The 27,115-nt window shown below is 34.1% G+C and overlaps 2 protein-coding genes across 2 annotated transcripts; one reads left to right on the top strand and one right to left on the bottom strand.

The window, feature by feature from the left end:
* The first annotated feature begins 8,774 nt into the window (after positions 1-8,774).
* On the top strand, positions 8,775-17,938 carry LOC129453448 (tripartite motif-containing protein 16). The gene is made up of 6 exons (XM_055217700.2): positions 8,775-9,786; positions 12,420-12,515; positions 12,595-12,828; positions 14,659-14,815; positions 14,915-14,974; positions 17,183-17,938. Exons 1-6 carry the CDS (start codon positions 9,223-9,225, stop codon positions 17,716-17,718), a joined length of 1,647 nt encoding a protein of 548 aa, XP_055073675.2. The 5' UTR covers positions 8,775-9,222; the 3' UTR covers positions 17,719-17,938.
* Positions 17,939-21,868: 3,930 nt separating this feature from the next.
* Positions 21,869-26,875, bottom strand: LOC129453447 (uncharacterized). Its single transcript, XM_073862410.1, has 4 exons — positions 26,679-26,875; positions 23,414-23,782; positions 22,826-23,035; positions 21,869-21,972 (listed from the first exon to the last, which is right to left on the bottom strand). The coding sequence occupies exons 1-4, from the start codon at positions 26,749-26,751 to the stop codon at positions 21,869-21,871; spliced, it is 756 nt and encodes a 251-aa protein (XP_073718511.1). The 5' UTR covers positions 26,752-26,875.
* Positions 26,876-27,115: the final 240 nt, after the last annotated feature.

Here is a 27,115-nt window from a genome sequence, read left to right as displayed (position 1 = left end):
TAAAACCCAACGCAGAACGAAGTCTAAGTCATGTACACCAAGCGAAGTTTGAAGTTTGAGGACTTGACAAAGTATGCTATCATCATGTAAACAGTTTCGAAACATCAAGTAAGAGCCTGGAGTGAATAAAAAACATAGGCTACATAAAGTAACAGACTGCAGTTGTGTTTTAACTGGAGGACAATGCTGAAGGCGCCGTTTTCGGGATACTACCCGTAACGTGACCTGTGTCACCTGATCCTTACCAGTCATCCAAGACCACCACACCCCTAATTTGAAAAACTTATCGGATCTATACGATTCACAATAGTGACCTATTTTGGCTCTAAAACAACAAATTTTGTTGAAAGTTGGCATCCCTGATTAATATTAAAACAATGTCTTACCTTGAATGTTTATCAGTAGGATCAGTGATACGAATGCAAAGTTAAACTCCATGCTTTTACTATTGTTTATATCTGACATAAATAATAAATCAAATAGTTGCTTAGATGTTTGCTCAGAAAATCTACAGTAAAAATAATAATGTTCACATCTCAGTCCTGCTTCAAAAGACGAAGATCTCAACACAAAAGTTTTCTAACAATAACGTTGCAGCACTGCGTTACATAACTGATGGTCATTTTTAAAAAGTAGATGATCTATCGGATTAAGTCATTTCCTTCCTTTTCTCTTAAGAAACGCAGCCTCCTTCACTTTTTATCTCGTTTATCGCTCGTTGCTGGGCATCGTTTTTATAAATATAACAAAATGCCCTTTACATCCCTTTCCTGATTGTTGACTCACCCGTAAACCAAAACTGGTAATCTTCAAGCTGATGAACTATCAACTATCATTTTAAATGACAAATGTTACGTACATAAAAGATACAGTCATTGTATGGCAGTATGAGAATGTAAATCTGTGACATTGAGTAGTTCTCACTATAGGATAAACATGAACCAAGTCTAAACCGGTTTGATATCTCTTAGCTTTACCAGATGAAAACTACCAACAACAACAGACCAACCTAAGAGATCAGCAAATACCGTAAACACTAGTAAATTAGTTTAGGGAATTGCATGCACTGCTATCATCAATATATCAAGACTAAACATATTTGTGAGTAAAGTATTAGTACATTATTAGTACACCCTAAGTGCAATTTCCATAATGAACAAAATCGGTTTAAAACAGGGTCTATAAAGGACTCAATTCAAGACCAAGTAATTGGGCTGATTACTTTACCCAATTCATGACCTAGGGAGCAAGGTAACTGATTGAGACTGAAATCAGTTATAGAATTATAAGAAAAAATGCACACCCAAGGTGGGTCTGCGTCATGCCGTTACACTGCAGGTGTGCATTATTTTCAAATAATTCAAAGGACTGAAGTCAATTATTCTCTTACACCACAGTTACTACAAACATTGCTCTGGTGCCTATTTTTCAGACATTTTAAAGGTTAGGTGTGCCGTTATTGAAAAATAAACAACACTCATGGAACATTTCTTAGCCAATCAGAATTAAACATTCAATATACCTGTGGTATGTGTTGTATTTTTACTTAACAAATTGAGCATCCAGTTTCTACACAAAACTGTGTTTATTTTTGGAAGATTTAAGAAGTACATCTTAAGAAACAAATCTCATGTTTAGTAAAATAAATATTTCTGGAATACTGGAAATATTTATTACCAGTGGGGGCCGGTGACTTCTTTTTTCGAGGAGAGGCATCCAGCTGCAGCCCCGCAGACTCACCTCTTGCTAGACACCAGTGGCTGGACACCAGTGGATGGACAGCTGACGTCATTTCCGTATCGTCATTTTATTTATTTATTTATTTATTTATTTATTTATTTATTTATTTATTTATTTATTTATTTATTTATTTATTTATTTATTTATTTATTTATTTGAAGAAAAAGGGGAACAATACATATTAATGAACATTTTCACAATGTAAATATGTCAGATTGTAGCCTTAGGCTAATTTCCATCTGTAGACCCCTTGGCAGGTTGATGTTACATGCCAGTTAATAAATACATATAAAACACTATACAGTCCATATACAAAAAGACAAGGACAAAAACAATAACAACAAGAATGGACAACAAAGGACATATAGAAAACAGGAAAGCATCAACTATACCACAAGAAACACAATTTTATGCCCTAACTGTCCTGATATTGCACTGACCCATATTACACCATTCTATATTGCACTAACCCGCATTACACTGATCCCTATTGCACAACCCATGTTTTAACTTTTCACTTTTCAAATTTGACGCGCCATGCACATGTCAGCGGTAAGAAAAAATAATAAACTGTCGATGATTTATAGGTCATGTCAGAATTCAAATGCTGTTAAGTGAGTGTCTTGCGAGTATTTTGTGAATGTGAGTGTCTCTTTTATCATAAACGGTTTTGACGCGTGTGCAGCAGGCACTTATTTTGACAAAACACGTGATGCACATGGTTAACATTGCGCAACAAACACATTTTTTTGAAAACATAAGCAACACACATTACACTCCAAACATATATTTTTAATTTGTCCCCCTCGGAAGAGCAGTCACCAGTCGCCACTTTTTATGACTTTACTGAAAGGCAAGAGCTGTGCTGTGGTTAAGAGTTTATCAGATTAAATGTGTAGTAGACTATACAAAGAAAACTTAATGAAGAATTGTACTGAACAAAAGATTTAAAAAAATATTATTTTATGCAGATTACACAAACTGAGCATTTACTGTATATGATATCACTTTATCATTCAGTTCACATCACCGGTTCTGTTGGAGGGACAGCAGATGTGCATGAAAACATAATGGATGATGGAGTCTATAAGAGACAGATAAATATTATGAGAAATAGATAACTTTTGATTATAAAGTCTTTTTAGCTTTGTAATTACATTAAAGATGTTAGTCAAAATTCTCACCTTTTTATTTTTGTCATTCATTTGTTTTTTCAGACGAGCCCAGCTGTGACTCAGGAAGTTGTTCAAATCCCTGTCGCGCCACACAGCGCCACTCACATAGTTTAACATTACATAACATCATATGTGTCCAAAATCATTAACAAGTAACATTGGCTGCTAACGTATATTTTACATTTTGAAGTAGACGCTATCTGACGAAGCTCACGGTATTTAATGTGCACTTCCGGTTTACAATACCTCCGAGTTCTCCTAGGCGCGACTCGACGCGGCGCTGAGCTGCGCGGCCGGTGTGCGATCCCCTTTAGTTTCATGTGATTAATTACAAAAAAACTGTCAGGGCCGGCCTGAGGTGTAAGCGAACTAAGCGGCTGCCTGGGGGCCCCTGGACAGCGTTTTTTTTTTTACAATTAAATAACTTAAACAAGTTATATAAATGAATGAATATGAATGAATAATTTAAGACAAGAAAATTCAGTTTTGCAGTATCCCTCTGGTGGTGAAAAGAGAAAGAAGAAAAGGACAGAGGAGGAGAAAAAAGAGCAAGATAACGGTATGTTTGCATTACAGTATGTTTCATTTTTGCAGCAGCAGCTAGTGGTGGGACAGATCGCAGTTGATCTGTGATCGACCCACAGTTCGGCTTGCATGCGATTCACGGATTAATACGCAAATTTAAATAGGGAAAGTTTATCATTTACATGTGTTTCAAAGGCTTAAAACACTTCAAGTGATTTTAAACAAAAAAGCGCTAAAGTGAACATGCGGTTGAATGTATCCGGTCCAGCTCCAGTCAGAGGTGATCCTCACTACGCCCTTCAGAGATCGGAACACCTGATGTTTAAACTTTACGGAGGGAGTTACGCTACTGTGTCTCATACTGTAGTCCATCAACATACATTTGAGGAATGCACTGAAAAACAATGTAACGTTTTTATGCTGCGCCGTTTGTAATTTGTCCTCCGTCTGTCTGTCTGTGTGTGTGCGCGCGCACGCGGGGATTTAAGTGCACACATGGAGAGACGCATTTCAGAAAGCAAGCGAACATAAAATCTTTCTGTTCTTGACAGGGCACATACAAACAAAATGATCTCCACAATATTCTTTTTCGAATAAAAAACATTTCTTTATGTCTTGGGTTTATGTATATTAGGCAGAAACCAAGTCCACTTGCACCAAATGCACTTTCCAATTTCGGATAATGGCCCCCACAGTGCTCACAGGAACATTCAGCATTCTGGAAATGTGCCTATAACATTCTCATCGAAATGCTTTTCAACGTTAAGATTACGAAGATCTTGAGAGAGATCTTTGCTTTTACCCATCATGAAGTCTTTCCTGTGTGCCTTCTGGGTAATGAGAAGCTTTTATAGGCCATCAGTTAGGACTAAAGCAGCTGATATCAATTAGTATTGATAAGGGCAGGGTTTCTCTTTCAATACTGACAGATTTCAGGTGATCTCCTGGCTTTCTATGCCATTTTGCACCTTGTTCTCTTCATGTATTCAATACTTATTCCCTGTGTCACTTCACTTTATTTATTATGACTCAACCTGTATACTTAAATGTTCTGACATATTTGTATGAGAAGAAATCCCCTTACTGATAAAAATCCTTATGTGTCAAATCCTTTTTTGTTCCACTGTATGCCTGAAATAAAAGTAAATTTTGACGCGATGTCATGACAATGGTGTTTGAGATATCAAAAATTTGTTTGCAATTTAGCAAGTCCAATGTCTCAGCATCATGTTGACTAAGTGTGGTGACAATCGCATGAATCCCATAGAAGGAGTATTTAAAATTTGACTGCATGCAACTGTCAAAATATCCACTTGACTGACACACTTCCTGACACCTGTTGGTGGCGCTAGAGTTGCGCATGTGTCGTCTTTTTTTAAAGTGGGGAAATCTTCCGCTATACCTTTAAGCTAATTCAACTTTTTATAATTTAGTAATTAATAAACTGTAAAAAAAAAATGCAGCATTTTTGTCAAATCAACATGTATTTTTATGCTAATTTACCTTAAAAATTTAAGTTAAGCAATTCCAAGTTGTCTTTATAAGTTATGTCAACTATTCACAGGTCAAAACTTAAAATAGTATGCTAAAAATTGACTTTTTGTGAGGCTGCATTTTTTTACATTGTACTGTAGCAGCTCCTTACTATTCAAGAAAATTGAAATGAATTAAATTTTTAAGTTGATTAAACTTAAAAATGTAAGTGCAACAAGGAATTTTTACAGTGACTGTTTTCATCAATCAATAATCTCTCCTTACAACTGACAAATGATGACCCACATTTTTCCACTTTTAACCTACAAGACAAAAACAACCCCTGGCAAAAGTTTAAAAATAGCAGTAAAAGGACGGGTCAGGACAAGCTTGATCTTCTTGTGACAGGTAAATTATTCACGTAGGCACATGTTTTTTTAACCTATTTTCATGTACTAAATGCATATTTTTTGGGATTTTTGAATATTAAAAAAACCTTTTTTGTTTATTTCTGTTCACAATTATCTTGTATTACAGTATGACCCGTTAAGGAAGTTAAGGTATATCCTATGCACAAACAATATATAAAACTTGCTGCAAATATATGAAACACAAAATATTTAAATTTTGAGTAAATATTCATAAATTCCACAAATTTAAAATTAGCTACATACATCATTCATTGCTTTTCCCATGCTTCTTTACCGACAACCCTCCAACTTCTCCAATGTTTCCCACTCATGATTGATAACTTTGTAACTGCGTTTATGTTCTGTTAACTCATACAGTAAATATAATTTTCCAACAGAACATGAACCAAAGAGCTTTGCATGAACAGACCATTAGATGGCACATTGGTTGCCAAATTGTATACAGGGCACCGCCATGTTGGGAAGGGCAAGACTGCTCCTACAAAAAGAATTTAAGAGAAGTATACACATAGGAACTGTACGTAGCCTGTACATACATGGTACAATCATTTTTTAGATATAGTTGTTGTCATAAATATTTCAAGATAGTTGAGTGCAGACTTATAGAAAAAGGTGTGTGTCTGTGTGTACCAGAGACAGAGAGAAACCTGCTCAAGTTTGATTGATGGCCCAGAGACGCTTGTTTAACAGATTGATTGATGGCTGTTAGACACCAGCTTAACAGCTTGATTAATTGCCATGAGACATCCGCTCCACAGCTTGACTGATGGGAGTCACAGCCTTTTAATAGCATTGTTCCCTTCTTTCCTCTCAACCATCGTATAAAAGCCAGGCTTAAAAAATATTATTTTATTTGGGTGTGTTCGGTTTCATGCATCACGCAAGAACTGGCAAAGTACAACGAAAGAGCGATTCGAGAAATCATACAAATGAGTCTGCTTTTGAATCGCTTTTGTATTACTTTTTTATGTCATCCGCCTGTCCAACGCTATTTCATGGCAATACGTACGTATTTTATGAGGTGGTAAATTCAACCACATTTATACATTTTTGTACGATTTGCATTTCTTCAGCTAGCTATTGCAGCATTAGTATATAACCCAGACGAGTTATGCGAATGCTTTGTTCCGTACAGGCTAACTATTGTGAGATAAGTACATTCACTAGACAAATGATGTGAATGCTTTGTTAAAGAGAAAAGTCTTAAGTTTAGATTTAAGGTGATCGACTGTGTCTGATTCTCGGACATCAGTTGTGGTAAATCATTCCAGAGCTTAGGGGCTAAGTAGGAAAAGGATCTACCACCTTTATACGCTTTTGATACTCTAGGGATAGTTAAGAGACCAGAATTTTGCGACCGCAGTGTATGTGATGGATTGTATTCTGATATTAATTCTCTAATATACGAGGGTGCTAGGCCATTTAAGGCTTTGTAGGTGATTAGTAGTATTTTTAATTGTATGCAAATTGTATTAAACAAACTGAACAGGGGTTCAAACAGCCCTACAGATCAAGATGTAATAGGCAGTGCTTTTATTGTCTCTCAGTATGAAAATGAAAATCAATAGTGCTCTCTAATGTGGTCTGAGTTACCCATATGGCAAATATATATATATATATATATATATATATATATATATATATATATATATATATATATATTTTTTTTTTTTTTTTTTAAATAATTTTAAATATATTTAAAAAATGCATGGCCAAAAATACTAAAATATATTTTGAAATATGTTTACAAAAATGTATTTTTCACCAATACACTCTTAGAACTAAATGCGTTGTCACAGAATATACACATCTCTGTGTTTTTATTGGAACAACACATTTTGTGTTACTTTTAACACAACTTATGTTTAATTTTAACATAAAATCAACACAAAATTACACATAATGTGTTAATAGCATATCTTTTTTTTTTCAAATTAACAAATAATTTCTTATTTTTTGTATATTTTGAAATATATTTTAAAATTAATTTTATTTTGTCTTACTTTTAACACAACTTATGTTTAATTTTAACATAAAATCAACACAAAATGACACATAATGTGTTAATAGCATTACAGCCAAAAAAAAAAAAACAGATCCTTTCTTATTTCTTTGCATCTTTTGAAAAATATTGTAAAAATAAAAAGGTTATATTTGAGTTACTTTTAACACAGCTTATGTTTAATTTTAACATAAAATCAACACAAAATGACACATAATGTGTTAATAGCATAACACCAAAAATAAAATAAAAATTAACACATCATTTCTTATTTTTGTATATTTTGAAAAATATTGTAAAAATAAATATATTTTATTTTGTGTTACTTTAAAAACAACTTATGTTTAATTTTAACATAAAATCAACACAAACTGACAAATAATGTGTTAAAAGCATAACAAAAAATTAAAAAAATAATAATTTCTTATTTTTTGTATATTTTGAAAAATATCTTGAAAAAATAAATATATTTTAAAGCATTTATTTTCATGTCACATTGGAAGAAAAACTTTGTGTGTTGCAAACCTGTAAACATAACAGGTTTAAAAGATTAAAATTAAATATATATTTTCAACTGCAAAAATATACTAAATCACCATAAAAACAAAGATAAATGAGAATTTAAAATGCTCATGTATCTATTCTTTACATTCTTATACATGTTATACTTACCTTTATATTTCGACCAGGAAACATTGATTTTTCTGCATATGGGTTGTAAAATTAAAAATGTATTTGCTGCCCATTAAATATATAATATGAAGGTTAAAACTAAATATATTTTCAAGTTCAAAATATATTGAATTAAGCTTTATTTTCTACAAGATGTATATTTAAACATATTTTTGGCCAAAGAAATTATATATTTTTTGTATTTTTTTCCTTATGATCAGTTTCCTGAATACTTAGGTTGACATTGATGCTGTAAGAGTCAGTCATTGAGATTACAATCTTCGCCATGACTTGCAGCCAAACGAATACTGATCCTTATCTGTTTGTTATGGCCCTAAGCATGCAAGTAAGTCAGATGCTTCTGGCTACACGAGCAAGCATGACTGGTTTCCAACAGGCAAAATTATTGGTAATTATTCTCATTGTTGCAAAAAAAACACAACCACTTTACTCCTACATCTAGATCCTGTTTAGCGAGTTAGCCACTGTCTCAAAAAAAATGCTGGGTTATTTTCAACACATGCAGCGTTGGGTCAAAAAGGGACAAGCCCAGCCCGTTGGGTTGTTTTAACCCCTTGTGGGGTCAAATACAAACATTTTCTGGGTTAATTAAATCTGACATTGGGTTGAAAATTGCACAAACATTTAAAGGTTACTATGCCGCACAGAGTTTATTTTATATACAGCTGGGAAATTAGAAAATAATTAATAACAAAAAATTGTGTTGTATATAATTAAACATAATTTCCCAGCATGCAATAGCAGTCATTACTAAATATAGTCCAGCTGTTACTCACACTTCGCTCTTAAGTGTGAGCATGCTATTCAACTCCCTTTCATAGTTGCTAAACAACTTATTTGATTGACCTAGTTAAAATTGCCATCACAATATTTGGAATGCCATCGGCACCGTATCATATTTTAGCATTTTAAACAGTATGTTTACAGTTAAACTTATCTAGGGAAAAAATGCATTCCTGTGTCAAAACCAAATGCTTTCGCTTCTGTCCATTAAAGTATACAGTGCATTTGGCTTGGCTGTAAACAAATAGGGTCACACATACGAAGAACACACCCAGCTGAAAAACCTGTTTCTCAAAGACATAATCCGTGAGATAAACAACCCTTCCAGTGCCGTGGAAACCATTTTTCTCAGGCTGTGCTACTGCGTGTACGAAATCTGTCTGTGAGGAGATTCGTGAAAATGGCAGAGGCGGATTATTCGTGGGCTCAGAAGCAGTTCAGCTGTTCGGTCTGTCTGGATCTACTGAAGGATCCCGTGACCATTCCATGCGGACACAGTTACTGCATGAGGTGCATTGCGTTCTACTGGGATCAGGACGAACAAAGGGGAGCTTACAGGTGCCCTCAGTGCAGAAAGACATTCGCTTCAAGACCCCCTTTATATAAGAATGTAGTGTTTGCCGAAATGGTGGAGAAACTGAAGAATATGTCGAGTGATGCCGACGCTCCGGCTCCAGTCGTGGAGTGTGGCGTCTGCAAACAAGAAGCTGTCAAGTCTTGTCTCATGTGTGTGAATTCCTACTGTCAAAATCACCTGGAACAACATGAGAATTCCTTCAAAGAGAAGAAGCACAAGTTGATCGAAGCCACCGGACGACTACAGGAGATGGTCTGTCATCAACACAATAAGTTTTTGGAGGTTTTCTGTCGTACTGACAGGCAGTGTATTTGTACGACGTGCGTGACGGATAAACACAAAAATCATGAAACTGTACCAGCTGCGGCAGAGATGACCAAAATGCAGGTATAAAAATCATTTCTGTACATTTCTACAGATCATTATTATTATTTTAAGTGCTACACACCTGTCTGAAAAAAGTGGTCCTTAGAAAAAGTACACCAAGGAGTCTATACTGTCTCAGAGGTTTTAAAAGCATGAATAAGGTTTATTTCAATGCAAATATTGTATTTATGTTGATTGTATGCAATAAAAAATTACATTTGGACCATTTTTATGAAAGTTAAGACTGAAGGGACCTGAAAATGTCAAATGGTGTAACCGCCAATTGTGCCAAAGAATGAGAAATATTAAATAATTTATCCACCTTGATGTAAGCGTAATCATCAAAAAAAAGTAAAATATTATTTTATTAGTTATTTCTAAATGTAAATTTTAATGTGTTCTTGTAATATTTGTCCTGACATATGCTGAAAACAGCTCTGTTTTCTAATTAATCTTTGACAAATTATGTAAAAATGTAAAATCATATTACACTAAACTAGATGATTATATTTTATTCCACATTTTTTATGAATATATATTTAAATTTTTATTTAAAAAATACTAGTTACACCAATTATCACAGACCGGTTAAACCACATTGACATTTTTGCAATTATTCCCCAAATATTCTTTCAAAATGAAATATTTTATTCCACATTTTTATGAATATATTTATATTTTAATTTGAAAAAATACTAGTTACACCAATTGACACAGAACGGTTACACCACATTTAAATTTTTGCCATTATCCCTCAAATATTCTTTCAAAATGAAATATTTTATTCCGCATTTTTATGAATATATTTATATTTTAATTTAAAAAATACTAGTTACACCAATTGACACAGAACGGTTACACAACATTGACATTTTTGCAATTATTCCCCAAATATTCTTTCAAAATGAAATATTTTATTTCACTTTTTTATGAATATATTTATGTTTTAATTTTAAAAAATACTAGTTACACCAATTGACACAGACCGGTTACACCACATTGACATTTTTGCAATTATTCCCCCAATATTCTATCAAAATGAAATATTTCATTCCACGTTTTTTATGAATATATTTAAATTTTCATTTAAAAAATACTAGTTACACCAAATGACACAGACCGGTTACATCACATTGACATTTTTGCAATTATCCCCCAAATATTCTTTCAAAATGAAATATTTTATTCCACTTTTTTATGAATATATTTATGTTTTAATTTAAAAAAATACTAGTTACACCAATTGACACAGAGCGGTTACACCACATTGACATTTTTGCAATTATCCCCCAAATATTTTTTCAAAATGAAATATTTTATTCCACATTTTTATGAATATATTTATATTTTAATTTAAAAAATACTGGTTACACCAAATGACACAGACCGGTTACACCACATTGACATTTTTGCAATTATCCCCCAAATATTCTTTCAAAATGAAATATTTCATTCCACATTTTTTATGAATATATTTATATTTTCATTTAGAAAATACTAGTTACACCAATTGACACAGAGCGGTTACACCACATTATCATTTTTGCAATTATCCCCCAAATATTCTTTCAAAATGAAATATTTTATTCCACATTTTTATGAATATATTTATGTTTTAATTTTAAAAAATACCAGTTACACCAATTGACACAGAGCGGTTACACCACATTGCCATTTTTGCAATTATCCCCCTAAATATTCTTTCAAAATGAAATATTTTATTCCACTTTTTTATGAATATATTTATGTTTTAATTTTAAAAAATACTAGTTACACCAATTGACACAGAGCGGTTACACCACATTGACATTTTTGCAATTATCCCCCAAATATTCTTTCAAAATGAAATATTTTATTCCACATTTTTATGAATATATTTATATTTTAATTTAAAAAATACTGGTTACACCAAATGACACAGACCGGTTACACCACATTGACATTTTTGCAATTATCCCCCAAATATTCTTTCAAAATGAAATATTTCATTCCACATTTTTTATGAATATATTTATATTTTCATTTAAAAAATACTAGTTACACCAATTGACACAGAGCAGTTACACCACATTATCATTTTTGCAATTATCCCCCAAATATTTTTTCAAAATGAAATATTTTATTCCACATTTTTTATGAATATATTTATATTTTCATTTTTAAAAATACTAATTACACCAATTGACACAGAATATTTGGGGGAGAATTGCAAAAATGTCAGTGTGGTGTAACCGCTCTTTCAAAATGAAAAATGAAAAACAGACACTTTTGACTTTAGGTCTTCAAAAAAGAGAATTTATGCAAGTAATCTTAAATTTTACATTTAATTGAACCATACCGACACAATAAAAATAATGTTACGTCATTGACCCACATATTGGTGCCAAAGAGTGCATATTAGTTAAATATTTGTACCAAATGTATACATATCTGTTAAATATTAGGACCCTTTTAAAGGGTACTAATCCAGTGATCCTTTTTTCTGACAGTGTAATGACTTGTATTTTTATTTTCCTATATTTAACATTAATTCATTGGTGGACGTTTCTACCTCCCAAAAATTTATTTTACTGGGATTTGAACACATGACCTTTGCACTATTAACGCAATGAGTTACAGGAACAGTTTTTAAGCTCTGTTTTGATCTCCAACAGGGTCACTTAAAGGAGATGCAAAAGAAATACAAGCAGATGATCCATCAGAGAGATCAGGAGTTTCAGAAGCTTCGAGAAGCAGTGGAGACTCACAAGGTGAGAAAAAGGAAAGCATTTGAGACTCGATTAAGACTGGACAGATTGTGATAGTGTATTTTTATATGTGTCCTGACAGCGCTCTGCGCAGGCAGCTGTGGAGAACAGCGAGAGGATCTTTGCCGAGCTGATTTTATTCATAAAGAGAAGCCGCTCTGAAGTGACCCAGCTGATCAGAAATCAGGAGACGGCTGCGGTTAATCGAGCCGAGGAACTGTTGGACAGACTGAAAGAGGAGATCGATGACCTGAGGAGGAGGGACGCGGACATAGAGGAACTTTCACACACAGACGATCATATTTATTTCCTTCAGGTAACATATCAGAAAACAGGACAGTCGACTTTAGCAAGGTTTTGTAATTACAGATATCATTTCACTAATTCACTGCAAATATGTGACCCTGCCTGTGAAACCTCAGATGAAGTCGGTTTTTGTTCTACATAATGTAAAGAAAATATAACAATCAACATATAGATCAATGTAAACTTTTATACTCCCAATCTCATGAATTCGACTAAATTTCATGGGTCACATGTTTACATTCAAGGTTTTTGTAAGCAACATTGTTTCACACTGCAAAAAATGACTTTCTTACTTAGTATTTTTGTCTTCTTTTCAGTACGAATATGAAAAATTTCCTATATCAAGTTGTATTTTCTTGATGAGCAAAATGACCTAAGAAAATAAGTTTAGGTTTTAGACCAAAAATATCAAATTTAAGTCAATTTGTGCCCAAAACAAGCCATTGGAAGATATTTTTGCTTGTTTTAAGCACAAAGTCACTTAAATTGTATATTTTTTTGTCTAAAAACTAGACTTATTCTCTTGGGTTGTCTTGCTCATCAAGAAAATACATCTTGATCTAAGAATTTTTTGATATTTGTACTGAAAACAAGACAAAAATACTAAGTAATAAAGTCACTGCAAAAAAAAAAATTCTTAGTATTCTTAATTTTTGTCTTGTTCTTAGTAAAAATATCCAACAATTCCTAAATTAAGATGCTTTTATGATGAGCAAAATGATCCAAGAAAATAAGTCTAGCTTTTAGAAAAAAAATCTAATTTAAGTGATTTTGTGCATAAAACAAGCAAAAAATCTGCCAATGGGGTAAGGAAATTTTTCTTGAATTTAGTGTTTAAGAAAAAAAAATTTGTTTGTTTTATCCACAACATCACTTAAATTTGATATTTTAGGTCTAAAAACTACACTTATTTTCTAGGGTTGATTTGCTCATCAAGATAAAGCATCTTAATTTAAGAATTTTTAGATATTTTTACTGAAACATACGGAGCCCCTAAGGGGACATGGAGCAAAAATTAAATAAAGTGTCGTTTCACGTGCGCTTATGAAACTATCGCGTGCTTACGTGAAACTTTCGCGTTCTCACGTGAAACTTTTGCGCGCTCATGTGAAACTTTCGCGTGCTCATGTGAAACTTTTGCATGCACACGTGAAACTACCACGTTAAGTTTCGTGTGCACACATTAAACTATTGTGTGAGCACATGAACATTTCACGTGAGCACATGAAATTAAACTTTACTTTTCTTTACTCCAATGTCAGGCTCGGTATAAACTAGACAAAAATACTACAATTTTTTTTTCTTGAAAATCATTTTTTGCAGTGCATATTAAGGTGTTGGAGGTTTTGAAAAGGATGACATATAAAAGTTATTATCCCTCAGAGAAAACGCATACTGAGAAAAATGTATTGCTTGTCACCAAAAACACCCAGCTATTGTGCTTGCAGGTAAACAACACACCCATTTTTTTTAATATGTAAGAAGTAATTGACACCAGGCTTTTGAATTATTAAAAAATAATGCAGGGTGTGAATTATTTTCAAATAATTCAAAGGACCGGAGTCAATTGTCTCGCTTATACAACGGCTGGTTATTTTAAGACATTTGGCAGGTCATACAGCAAAATCAGCAGTGTTAAATCAACACTGCTGGTGTTTATATGAGTAACACCAGACCTGGTGGTCCCCATATATACACCAGCAGTGTTGATTTAACACTGGAATGTTTGCGTTTTTCGAAAAATAATGCATACCCGTGTAACATTTCTCAACCAATCAAAATTAAGCATTCAACAGCCCCGTGGTATAATTAAATGTAATTTAATCTTATGTTTGTTTAGAACTCCAGGCGTCTTTCTGTCTCCGGATCCTCAGATTTACCCAACGTTGCAGTCAGTCCTCTCCTCTCTTTCGATGATATCGGGAAATCTCTTGACAAACTCAGAGACAAACTGCTAAGTTTCTGTAAAGGGGAAATTAAAATGATGTCTGATACAGGTGAACTGCTGCACAATCATTTTTTAAGTAGAGAAGGTGTAAATATCAATTTTCTCTTGACATGGATAACAAACTGCTGATGTCTTTTGGTGTTCGTAGTGAAAAATATTCAGATAGTTCTTGGTCCTGTGAACGAAAACCGGGAGGAATATCTCAGATGTAAGTTTACCACTCATAACTAAGGTGCCGTTTACATGACAACGATTTCAGATGTTAACGAGAAAGTTTTTATGGTGTTTGGCTGTTCATTTGCATGACAACAGCGTTTTGGGAGATGGGTTTTAAAGTGCCAGTTTTTGATAGTGACGCCTTTTTATCTCTACACTGTACGTAAATGTGAATACGTAAAGTTCACATAACACACGCTGTTTCTGCTCATCTCATGTTAATATTGAGTACCTATAGAGTTTTACATCCTTCATATGTTTGTTTGTTTCATATATCGTACCACTTTGAACATTTAGCCCAGGTAGTCTCAATAACTCAAAGCGATAAAATAGAGGGTGGGTGGGGGAATTTATTTAAGAAGACTTGTGAAGGTATTACACCTTATCACATTACAATAATTAAGGTGCGGTTCAAAGATAGCTTTGTACAACAAAAGAAGAGCAGATAAAGGAAGGAAATGTCTAATCTTATAAAACAAGCCAACATACTTTGACAGTTTGCTTACAAGATGGTCGATATGACATTTAAAATTAAGAAAGTTATCAATGAGGACCCCCAAGAATTTAGTGGAATACACTCTTTTTATCACCTGCCCATTCATTTTAATAAGGCAGTGAGCAGTGCTTTAAAAAAAATTTAATATGAATATTATTGCATTTAAACCAGGAGTCAACTTTGATTAATTCTGAGTTGACTATATCTTGTAGAATAATTGGCTTCCTGTGTGATGTAAATAAATTTGTGTCATCAGTAAAAATGATTTTATGAAATGTTTTAGAGGAATTTATAAAGTCATTTATGTATAGGATGAATAAGAGTGGCCCCAAAATGGAGCTCTGGGGGACCCAAAAGATTATGGGCTTACAAGTAAAGTTGTGGTCTTCAACATGGACATACTACTGTTCACTCCCATAAAGATAACTTCTGAACCATTTAAGTGCTCAAGTCACGAAACATTTGATTCATTTATTCGTGTCCATGGCACGAAATTCAGCTTTTTGTGCCTTGAGCACAAATGTCTTCATGTCACTCGCACAAATTTCTATAAATAGTTTTTCGTGTCTATGGCACGACTTTCCTCTTCGTGTAATTTTATGTATTGTTTTCTCATTGTTTTTTTCCTATTTTCTTACCATTGTTGCTTGGGGTTACATTATAAAAACCCCAACATGTAGAAACCAATACATAAAAGTACATCCTAACCCACAGCCTCAAATGTAACCCCAAGCGACAATGATTTAAAAATAGGAAGAAAAAATTAGAAAACAATACATAAAATGATACAAAAAGACAATCATGCTTAAGGCACAAAAAAATGCTGAATTTCGTGCCATGTACACGAATAAATTAATCACTTTTTCGTGACTATAACACAACTTTCCATGAGATCATGTTGGCTACATAACATGTAACCATGTTCGGAAAAAACTTTCCGACACTTGTAGGAAAGAGGAGACGTGAGTTTGGCCCAGAAATACTTTGAAATACGCTGAACTGCTTTGTTTAGCATGAGGAATACAACTCTTTAACTGTGCTAATAAGCCAGAAGGTATGAAATAGCATTAACCCACCCTTTAATTCAGTCTATAGGCATGCGTGAATATGAACAAAACAACAATGGCGGCTTACATGAATTTGTTTGTGCTGCTCAAGACAGTGAGTTTGTTAGTGCTTCTCCAACAATTTTGGCCCTTTTTAGTCAACGGTCACTTGCAGTAATAAATCTACCTCATAATCCATCTAAACAAATCTGCTCGATGCTTTTACCAATTTGACTGTTTGTATAAATCGCTCTGTGGGGTGTAGTGTTTCTTTACAAAGTGACATCGCCATCTACTGGCCTGGTGTGCATAATACAGCAGATTTTGTCATGCTTGTGGATCCGCTAAGAGTGTTGTCATGTGTACGTGAATTTTTTTATAGTTTATACTTTTCCGTTTTTCACTAAATTGTTGTCATGTAAGCAGCCTAATACAACAACACTTCAGTTTATTTATGATTTGAATTAATAAAATGTGTGACCCTGCCTGTGAAAACCCAGCAAGTCTCTCCACATTCTGTTGAAATATAACCTTGATATCTTTAATGTTAAGTAAGAAATTAGATAATTAGATTATGAGACAACAACATGAGTAAACAATCTCAATAATGTGTTAATCCAGGGTAACTCATGACGGATTATATGTTTCTTGTCTATAGATTTCCGCAAGTTCACTCTGGATGTAAACACGGTGAATAAAAGCCTTCATCTGTCTGAAGGGAACAGAGCGATTACGGACAAGGACACCTCCCATCAATATCCCGAACATCCCGACAGATTTCACGGTTGGAAGCAAGTGTTGTGTAAGGAGAGCGTGAGTGATCAGTGTTACTGGGAGGTTGAATTGATTGGGAATTATGGAGTGTCTATATCGGTGTCATATAAGAGCATAAATCGGAAGGGAATGGGTGACGAGTGTAGATTCGGATACAACGACCAATCCTGGAGTTTGTTCTGCTCTCCCTCCAGATTCTCATTTTGTCATAATAAAAAAATGACCAATCTCCCTGTAATCTCAAGCTGCTCTAAAATAGGAACGTATGTGGATCACAAAGCGGGAATTTTATCCTTTTACAATGTCTCGGATAAAATGACCCTCATTCACAGAGTCCAAACCACATTTACTAAACCTCTCTACGTAGGGCTTGGCGTAAGCATGCACTCAAGAGTAAGGTTGAGTTCTTTACCAAATTGAAATATACGACTGTAAATACTTCTAGCATAATACAGTATGATTTAATTGCTCTTGTTTTAGCTAAACCTCTATTCATTTCAGATACAGCATAAAGGTCATCATAGGGTGGAAACTAACAATTAACGCTGAAGAAATGTTAATGTATGTAATTGACGCATTGATGTTTGTATGTATTTAAAACTATAAGTTGAAAATAAATATATGTAATAATGTAATGTAACGCAAGGTGATTCAAAAGATTCATTGATAGACAAATATAAAAATATGGGAGAGCGGGGGCGAATGAACCATTTTTCAGAAAAACTTTATTTTAAAAGCTAATGTTTTAGACAGAGATATATTTTTGCTGTGGTCAATAACTCACAAGTGTGGTTTATCAATATCAGGTGGAACTTTGATAAAATGTAAAACAACTTCAGTATAATTTCACTTTAAACTTCAAGACACAACAAGACTATGACCTTGTTTATATGTAACTGCAAAGGTATTTTGTGGTTTGTCTTTTTAGAGAATAATGAAATTACAATTTCAGTTTTGTCAAATGTTTCGGAGGCAACCAGCAGTGCAAACTTGGATTGTTGAGATTAAAAAAAATTTTTAACAGTTTGAACACTATGAAGGTGAAATTGAATCAAATTGGAATGATGTCAATTTTCGACATATGCAGCAGTGTTGGCGGCAGGACCGGGGTGGCAGGTGTTGCTTTCGTCCCAAAGGGATCTCCTCACATTTAAACCCGATTTACTTTTATTTTGAAAAACTCAAAAAAGTCAAACTTTAGGATGTGTTAGAGAACCAAATAACCTGTAGATTGATCAGGACTTGAAAGGAGCATTTCACCCGTAGAAACATACATCTTTATTGAAAGTGCATCATATTTGTAGTCGAAATGTAACATACATTTAGAAATTGGTGCCTATTTGAACAAGAAAATGGGTGTTTGTAGTCTCACGCCCTCAACAAAGATATTGGACTTCCTTCTTTCAATGATGCAAAATTATGATTTTTACATCATTGAAAGAAGGAAGTGCAACACTGAAATCTATATGCGGCAACTGAGGAAATGATGCACGACCATTCAAAAACATGACTGGGGTTCTAACAATACAAAGCTTACTGCAAATGGGTGAAGTGTCCCTTTAACGCATTAAACAAGAAACACAATGCGTTATAAGAAAAAAATGACTACTTTTGGAATTTACCTATCATGGTTGAAAACAACTTTCTGCATCTACACGCGGACGACGGTGAGTAAATAGCGCGATATTTGTCAGCTCTGTCAAGGGTTGTGTGCCTGAGATGCTGTCGTGGTTTGAGATGCAAATGTTATCAGGGCTTCGTCCCACGTTATTTTGCCCCGGTTCTCCCCTACCTATTATAGTTAAAAAGTAGGGAAGAATCGGAGGCGAAAGTAACAAAGCGATTTTCTGGGCCCTCATTATATTTGCATTCCAAACTATCACAGCATCTTTAACATGCAACCCAAATATCAAATTATTTCGTCACCGTTTTGGGCATGTAGGTCCAGAAAGCTGTTTTCAACCATGATAAGTAAGTATAAGAAGTTTGCCTTCTCAGAGTTTTCAAAAATAAAAGTAGGTCGGGTTTGGATGTCAGGAGTTCCTGCCGGGATGAGGGTGACACTTGTTACTTTTGTCCCTTTGCTAGTGCTGTTGCATTATGTTGAAGATGTATATTATTCTGGTTTGATTTGATTAAATTTTTATATTGTTCATACTGTTGGGAAATAAATGTTCTCGGCAATTCGGGTTTGTACTGTCGGGTTGCTTTAAGACATTTAATAAAACTGAAATTTAAAATGAAAATGTATTTTCATTATTTTTTGCAAAGATAAACGACAAAATATATTTGCAGTTATATATTCATGTATATTTAATAAGAACAAGTGTAACACAAAAATCTATCATATTTATATACCTGTGTGTTATTTTCATCCCAGCTGACAGGGTCGAAAGTAACAATGTGCAACTTATGTTCAAAGTGAAATTATACTGAAGTCTTTTCTGCATTTGTTCGGGGTTCCACCTGGTATTGATGGACCACACTTGTGAGTTATTGAACACAGCAAAAGTGTATTTCTCACTAAAACATTATCTTTTAAAATGATGTTTTCTGAGGAATGGTACTTTCGCCCCCGCTGTACCCTACAGAATGCAATCTCAGAAAAAAAAGGTACAAGTTGTCACTAGGACAATACAGATTGAAAAGGTCCTAATATGTACCATTTTGGAAAAAAATGATTCATTGAATTTAATCAATTTTTTTAAGGTAAGTGGTTGCAATCAATTTATTTAAGCTACATTTAAACAAAAAAGATTAGTAAAGTAATATAAAATATAAAATGTTTGTTTAAATGTAGCTTAAATAAATTGATTGCAACCACTTACTTTAAAAAATTTATTAAATTCAATGAATCATTTTTTTCAGTGTAGGAACCTTTGATATGTAATCATATTTACAAGTAATTTCGAAATAACTATTATTTATCTTGACAAGAGATGAGTTGCTCCTACTTATAAAATGAAGTTGACTTATTTCAACTACAATTTATAAACTATAACAACATCTCAAGTCAAGATAAATAATAGTAAGTTAAAATAACTTTTTTAAAGATTTTTTACACTGCAGTGACAACTTTTGTACTTTTTTTTCTGAGAGTGTGAAGAATTTAAAGTGACAGCAAAATGGTTTACATGCATTTTCACATTCACACGATAAAAAGAAGTTGGTTCAACATTAAAAGTAAGTTACCTGCCTTCACATTTTTTGTTAATTCAATTAAAAAGTTTTAGTTGACACAACAATTTTAAAACTAATATTTTTAGTTTTTTTAATATACAGTCAACGTTCGAAGTGGATCAAATCCTTTAATAAAAGTTTACATAAAACCGATCCCTAATACCCATTCTTGTCTTAGGAAACGTTGATTAACCTTTTTGATCCACTTCAAATGTTTACTAGTATATTTAGGTTAAATAAACTCAACATTTTAAGGCAACCATGTAACTTTCTTTTTTATGCTGAACCAACAAATCTTTTACAGTGTACAAATGATGCCTAAAAGTTGGTCAAACCTGTTATAAAGTCTAACACATTTACATTTCTAAAACCTTGTTGTGATTGACACCTCATAAAACTAGGACATCCTCACACAAACCACTGTAAATACCTTAATACCTCCAGAGCAAAAGATATTAATATCCCGCTGTTAGTATTTACTCCCAACTGTATTCATTGTGACTTTCTCATTCACTGTAGCTTTTGAATGATTTTGTATTAAAGTTTTTACCCCATCATGTATGTGATATCAGTGTCTCATTGCGTTCACTTCACCAGTGGAGAAACAGCAGATACACATGCAGACATATTCAATTCAATTCAATTTTATTTAGCGCTTTTCACAATTAGTAATTGCTTCAAAGCAGCTTTACATTAAAAGAAGCAGGGAAAACACAGAAAAATTGTCAGACAACATAAGTAGAACAATACAGCGGCTATGAATAAACTTTACAAGCGAGCGTATTAATAATGTAACGTATAGAAGAAGGTGCTACGTTAAGCCAATGTCAGCTGACTCCCCGATGTTGGAGTCTAAAAAAGACAGACGGATATGAGAAATTGTTAACTTTTATTAATAAATTAAAGTCATTATGTAGTTGCATTAAAGAAGATATTAAGGTCTCACCTCTTTGTTTTTGTCATTCAATTTGTTTTTAGACAACCTGATTTTTTTTCCAGGAAAAACCTGTAGGATTATATTTCAATATTTAATATAAAATTCAATTCTGTACCCTAAATCAGTGGTTCTCAAACTGGGGGCCGGGGCCCCCAGGGGGGCCGCGAGATGGTGCCAGGGGGGCCCCAGTTTTATGACATTTTTAAAATACATTAATTTATCATGAATTCTGTGTAATTAAACCTAAAAAAATAAGACTATTAACCAACAGCACTACTTTGTATAATTTAATATGTTTTGTTTAATTAAAATGTTACGTTTTAGAACAAATTTGACGTAAATTTTCTTTGGGGGGGGCACAAAGGAATGCACCGTACACAAAGGGGACCGCACGCTGAAAAAGTTTGAGAACCACTGCCCTAAATTAACTTCAAATTATAACCAAACTTTTACTCACCACACCCAGATGGCTGCTATACTGAGTACTTGAACCGCAAACACAATCAGAAAGATGCCAAAATGCAAATGCTCAGCCGCTGAGATTTCCACAGGCTCTTCTACACAAAAAAATACATAAAATGAGACATAAACTTAATGAAGGTTAACATTTTGGATTATGTAAGACGCATGGTCGCTTTGTGTTTTAAAGGAAAACACCACAATTTTTCAATATTTTACTATGTTCTTACCTCAGCTTAGACAAATTAATACATATCTATCTTTATTGAATGTGTGCACTTAATCTTTGTACTGTGCGTTGTGAATGTGTCAGCACTTAGCCCAGCCCCATTCATTCCCCAGGATCCAAACAAGGATGAATTCAGAAGCCACCAAACACCTCCATGTTCTCCCCATTTAAAGACTGATACATGAGTAGTTACACAAGTATGGTGGCACAAAACAAAACGTGTCGATTGTTTAAGTGGATAAAAAATGAATGTTTGCAGCACTTCAACCTCTGACATTTTTTTTTTTTTTTTGCTTAAAAAAATCGGCAATTTTAATTTTTTGTGCCACCTACTCATGTATCTACTAATGTATCAGTCTTTAAATATGGAAAAAATGGAAGTTTTTGGTGGCTTCTAAATTCATCCCTGTTTGGATCCTAAGGAATGAATGGGGCTAGGCTAAATGCTAAAACATTCACAACGTGCTGTACAAAGATTAAGTGCACGCATTGAAAAAAGATGGGTATGTATAAATCTGCCTAAGTTGAGGTAAGAACTTAGTAAAGTATTGAAAAACTGTGGTGTTTTCCTTTAACTGCAATACATTTAAATGTGTCCTAGTTGGTGTGAAGAAACAATCAGACGATTCAGAAGAAACTCAAACACTATTTGCTGTGTAATTTCATCACTTGGACAAAATATTTCACATTAAAGTCAGATGTATGATGAGATGTTATGTTACCTCTTACAGTACATGAATAGTCTTGTAGCTCCTTACTGTTGATTGAGTTCAGGTACAGCTTGTTTAATAATCTCAATCCATCTGTTACCTGTTGTCCATTCTTATACCAGATGTAAGTATGTTTGCTATCCAGAGTGCATTTGGTTGAACAGCTTAATATCACCTTTTCTCCATCTATCACAGGGTTTGGGCTGCTTGTCACTCGTGTACCTGATGAAACATCACCTTTATTAATGTGTGTTAATAAAACTTTTTTAAAATCTGTAAAATGTATAAAATATTTACAAAACTATAATTAAAAAATTTGTATTAACAGCATGTATTAGACTAATACTGTGCACATGAAAACTGAAATAAGTCAACATTAGCAACGTCTATTAACAAAACTATAAAACTGCAAAAAATTTTAGCGCTTTATCTTTTTTAATCATTCAGACTGTGACTTGTTTCCTGCCATGAACATGATGTTTTATCTGAGCAAGTGTAAGGCCACAGGATGCACCAATTTAAAATTCACTTGCAGAAGAGAAAGAAGATAATAGGTGTTAAGAATAAAGTAAAAAAAATTAACTTCATAGACTTTACAACCTGTAACAGTAAGAATAACTCCAGTATAACCCAAAAATTCATCTGATGTGTTAGAGATTATCCTCAATACATATCGTCCAGAGTCACTCCTGTTGGCATCTTTGATTCTCAGTGTGTTTCCCACAAACTGGACACGAACAGCAAACTCACGATCCTTACGCAGATCCAAAGGAAATTCCACAAAACGTTTTCGGCGTAAAAAAGGTCTCCAAGGATAGAAATCTGGGGTAATGTAATACCAGGTTGTTTTTACTACTGTATATCCAGTGGGATGTGAGTATGAAGAGTGAATATCTACTGTTGATCCCACTAAAGCACAAACTCTTGTAGAGGTGTAAGTCACACCCCAACAGCCATTGTTAGAAAGACCTAAAAGTCAAAAATGTGTTTACAGTAAGTACTTTAAAATTCATTTTAACATGTTTGTGACTATATGAACAAAAATGTATAAAGAAAATATTTTAAACTAATTATATAATAGCCTCTTTCACGCAATTTATTGATAATTCTGGTAAATTACCAGAATGACTTTAGCAGTAAATACACAAATGTGCTGTTCGCACAAAAATGATGTACCATATTTTTAAGATACCATTTACACATCAATACCAAAATATTGGTAACGTATATGTGTGTTTGTAAGCAATAACAAGTTACGACTTTATATCTGAATGTAATTCATTAAATTCAGTAACAGACAGTTCAAGAGCACTCTTGTTTTTTCCACTTCCTCTCTTGATAAGTTACGCATAGGAAATAACCTACCCTAAACTGCTGCATTTACCAGTTAAGACTGTATGTGTAAAAGCAGCTTATCTACATCTTATTTCCTTTGCATGGGAAGTTTTAAAGAGCACCTATTTTATTGCTTAAAAGGGTTATGTTGTGTATTTGGTATAATACAATGTGTTCGTGGGGTTTATTGTTTAAAAAACACATTATTTTTCACATACCGAACATTTTAATAGCTCCAGATTTCACTATCTTCCTGAAACGCGCGGATTTTGTACAAAACTCATCAATTTGCGCTGTGTCCCTGATTGGCCAGCTAATCTGTACATTGTGGTTGGCCTGAATACCTCTGACGTCAGACGGAAATGTGACGCTCGTTACCATGTTTGAAAGATTCGCTCACAATGTAATGCTTACAGGAGTTAAAGGTGCTCTAAGCGAATTCACGCATTTTAGACCATAAAACATTGTTACATACAGCAAACATCTCCTCACTATATGCTTGCTTCCTGTCCGCTGATCAAACTGTAAAAAACGCGATCTCTGTAGAAAGCCCAGGCTCCACAAACTGCAAAAAAATCAAAGTGGCCAAACCTACCACCACGAAACATAACAAAGTGTTCCAGCCAATAAACGACAAGAAGGGGGTGGGGGGGTTGGGCGCGTTCATGAAAACACGGAAGGGAGGTGGAGGGGGAGGAGTTAGCTATGTTCCATTTGTTGAAAACAGTTCAAACATCAACAAAAAGTGACGTCACACATATTCGATTAGAGCACCTTTAATGTACAGGCTTTGAGTCCGAAATAGAGATCCACCGATACTGATTTTTGTTTCATCAGCCTTTGCCGATGACCGATACAGGCTGCCGATTTTCTTGAGCCGATATTTGGAGCCGATATTGCTTTTGCTCACTCAATTTACATCATAAAATTATGTAAAAAAATGGCATGTTGTTAAAAAGAGATGTTATTAGTTTGGACAGCTCTTACATTTATTTTAGTCTAGGAATAGTCTAATCCCTGTCAGGGCAACCGCCCCATAGAGATGAGAAATAAAAACCCGCTTTGTTCAGCTATGATCAGCTGTTAGGCCGAGCTTTCGATGTTGTCATGGAAAGTTTGGTTGTTTTTAGACACATGACCTGCAATCGCTTGCGGCTTCCAGCACTCTGTCTGTAAATAATGCCGGAAAAAATCGGTGAACACGGAAGCCATGTATCAGCCGATGCCGATACACATAAAACTCGCAAATATCTGCATAATATATCGGCCGGCCGATATATCGGTCTATCACTAGTCCAAAACGGGAGGAATTATGATATTTGTCTAGTAAATGTACTTATCTTCACATAACTCGTCTGGGTAATATACTAACGCGGCAATAGCTAGCCTGTCTGGAACTGAGCAGATATTAAAACACAACACTGTATGACACTTGCATTAAATGTGAATGGTTCCTATGCTAATAGGATTTTGTTTCTCTCTCCTTGTCTCGTCCTCGAACCCGAGGACATTTTGAGACAAACAGACCCAGTTCCGGCTGCCGTGGAGGTCAGGAGGTTTTTCTCCTAGGGGAGTCAGCCGACATTGGCTTAACTTAGCACCCTCTTGTATACGATACATTATTAAAGGGGCCATGGCACACAACTTTTTTAAGATGTCAAATAAATATTTGGTGTCCCCAGAGCACATATGTGAAGTTTTAGCTCAAAATACCCCACAGAAAAATTAATTATAGCATGTTAAAATTGCCACTTTGTAGGTGTGTCCTTAAAAATGCAAATGAGTTGATGAAATTCAAACACTGATCACAATGATGGTGGTTTGTTGCAATTCAAACTCAATTGTGCTTTTCTCTGCACTAAATGTCAGTGCTGTGGTTGGATAGTGCAGATTAAGGGGTGGTATTATTATAATAAGAGCTCCTTATGACATCATAAGGAGAGCCAAATTTCAACAACCTATTTTTTAATGTGCTTGTAGAAAAAGGTTTAAAAAAAACTAAGTTACTGGGTTGATCTTTTTCACATTTTCTAGGTTGATAGAAGCACTGGGGACCCAATCATAGCACTTAAACATGGAAAAAGTCAGATTTTTATGCCATGGGCCCTTTAATAAGCCCGCTTGTAAAGTTTATTTACGCTGTATCTTGCTACGTATATTGTCTGTCGAATTTTCTTTGTTTTTCCCTGCTTCTATTAATGTAAAGCTGATTTGCAACAATTACCAATTGTGAAAAGCGCTATATAAATAAAATTGAATTGAATTGAATAATGTCTGTCTTTACTACATCATCAATCCCAGGAAGTAAACTGTTGCCTACAATCCGTGTGCCTGTTGTAGTCCCAGAAAAGAGATTTATATTGGAGATGATAACTCGCATCATCGTTAATTTGGGGTTTGTACCTTTTGCATATCGTTAACATGTATTAATACTGACTTACAAACCGAAGATTGTGAATCGGACCATAGGTGCCCTTTAAGGACCTCTCTCTTGATGTTGAATAAAACATTGCAGGAAAATTAGACTCACACACAGAAGATGGATTGATGTTCCAATCGTTGACAGAACAGCTGTAGCTGCCGTAATCTCTGTTTGATGACATAGAAACCTTTAAGGAATCAGATTCATATATATCGTATACTAAATCCTTCCTCCAGTAGAAAACACTGGACTTCAATTTGCAAGACGAATCACAGGTAAGTATAACTCTCTGATCACTCGGACTACTAGATACAGGATTCATCCTTACATGCAAGTCTGGGTAACAATAACAAAATAAAAAAACTTAATTACATGTTGATATTAGAAAATTAGTAAACCACTGAAAAAATCTCGCTTCAGTTTACCTGTGACTGTTAGATTGACTGTGACTGAGCTGAGATGTTTAACTCCATCCTTCATAATGAACATGAGCTGATATTCTCCACTGTCTCTCTCTATCAGATCATCTATAAAGAGCTTTGAGT

Source organism: Misgurnus anguillicaudatus, chromosome 23 (assembly GCF_027580225.2).
Source record: "Misgurnus anguillicaudatus chromosome 23, ASM2758022v2, whole genome shotgun sequence".
Taxonomy (NCBI): domain Eukaryota; kingdom Metazoa; phylum Chordata; class Actinopteri; order Cypriniformes; family Cobitidae; genus Misgurnus; species Misgurnus anguillicaudatus.
This window is presented reverse-complemented; position numbering and strand designations above follow the sequence as displayed.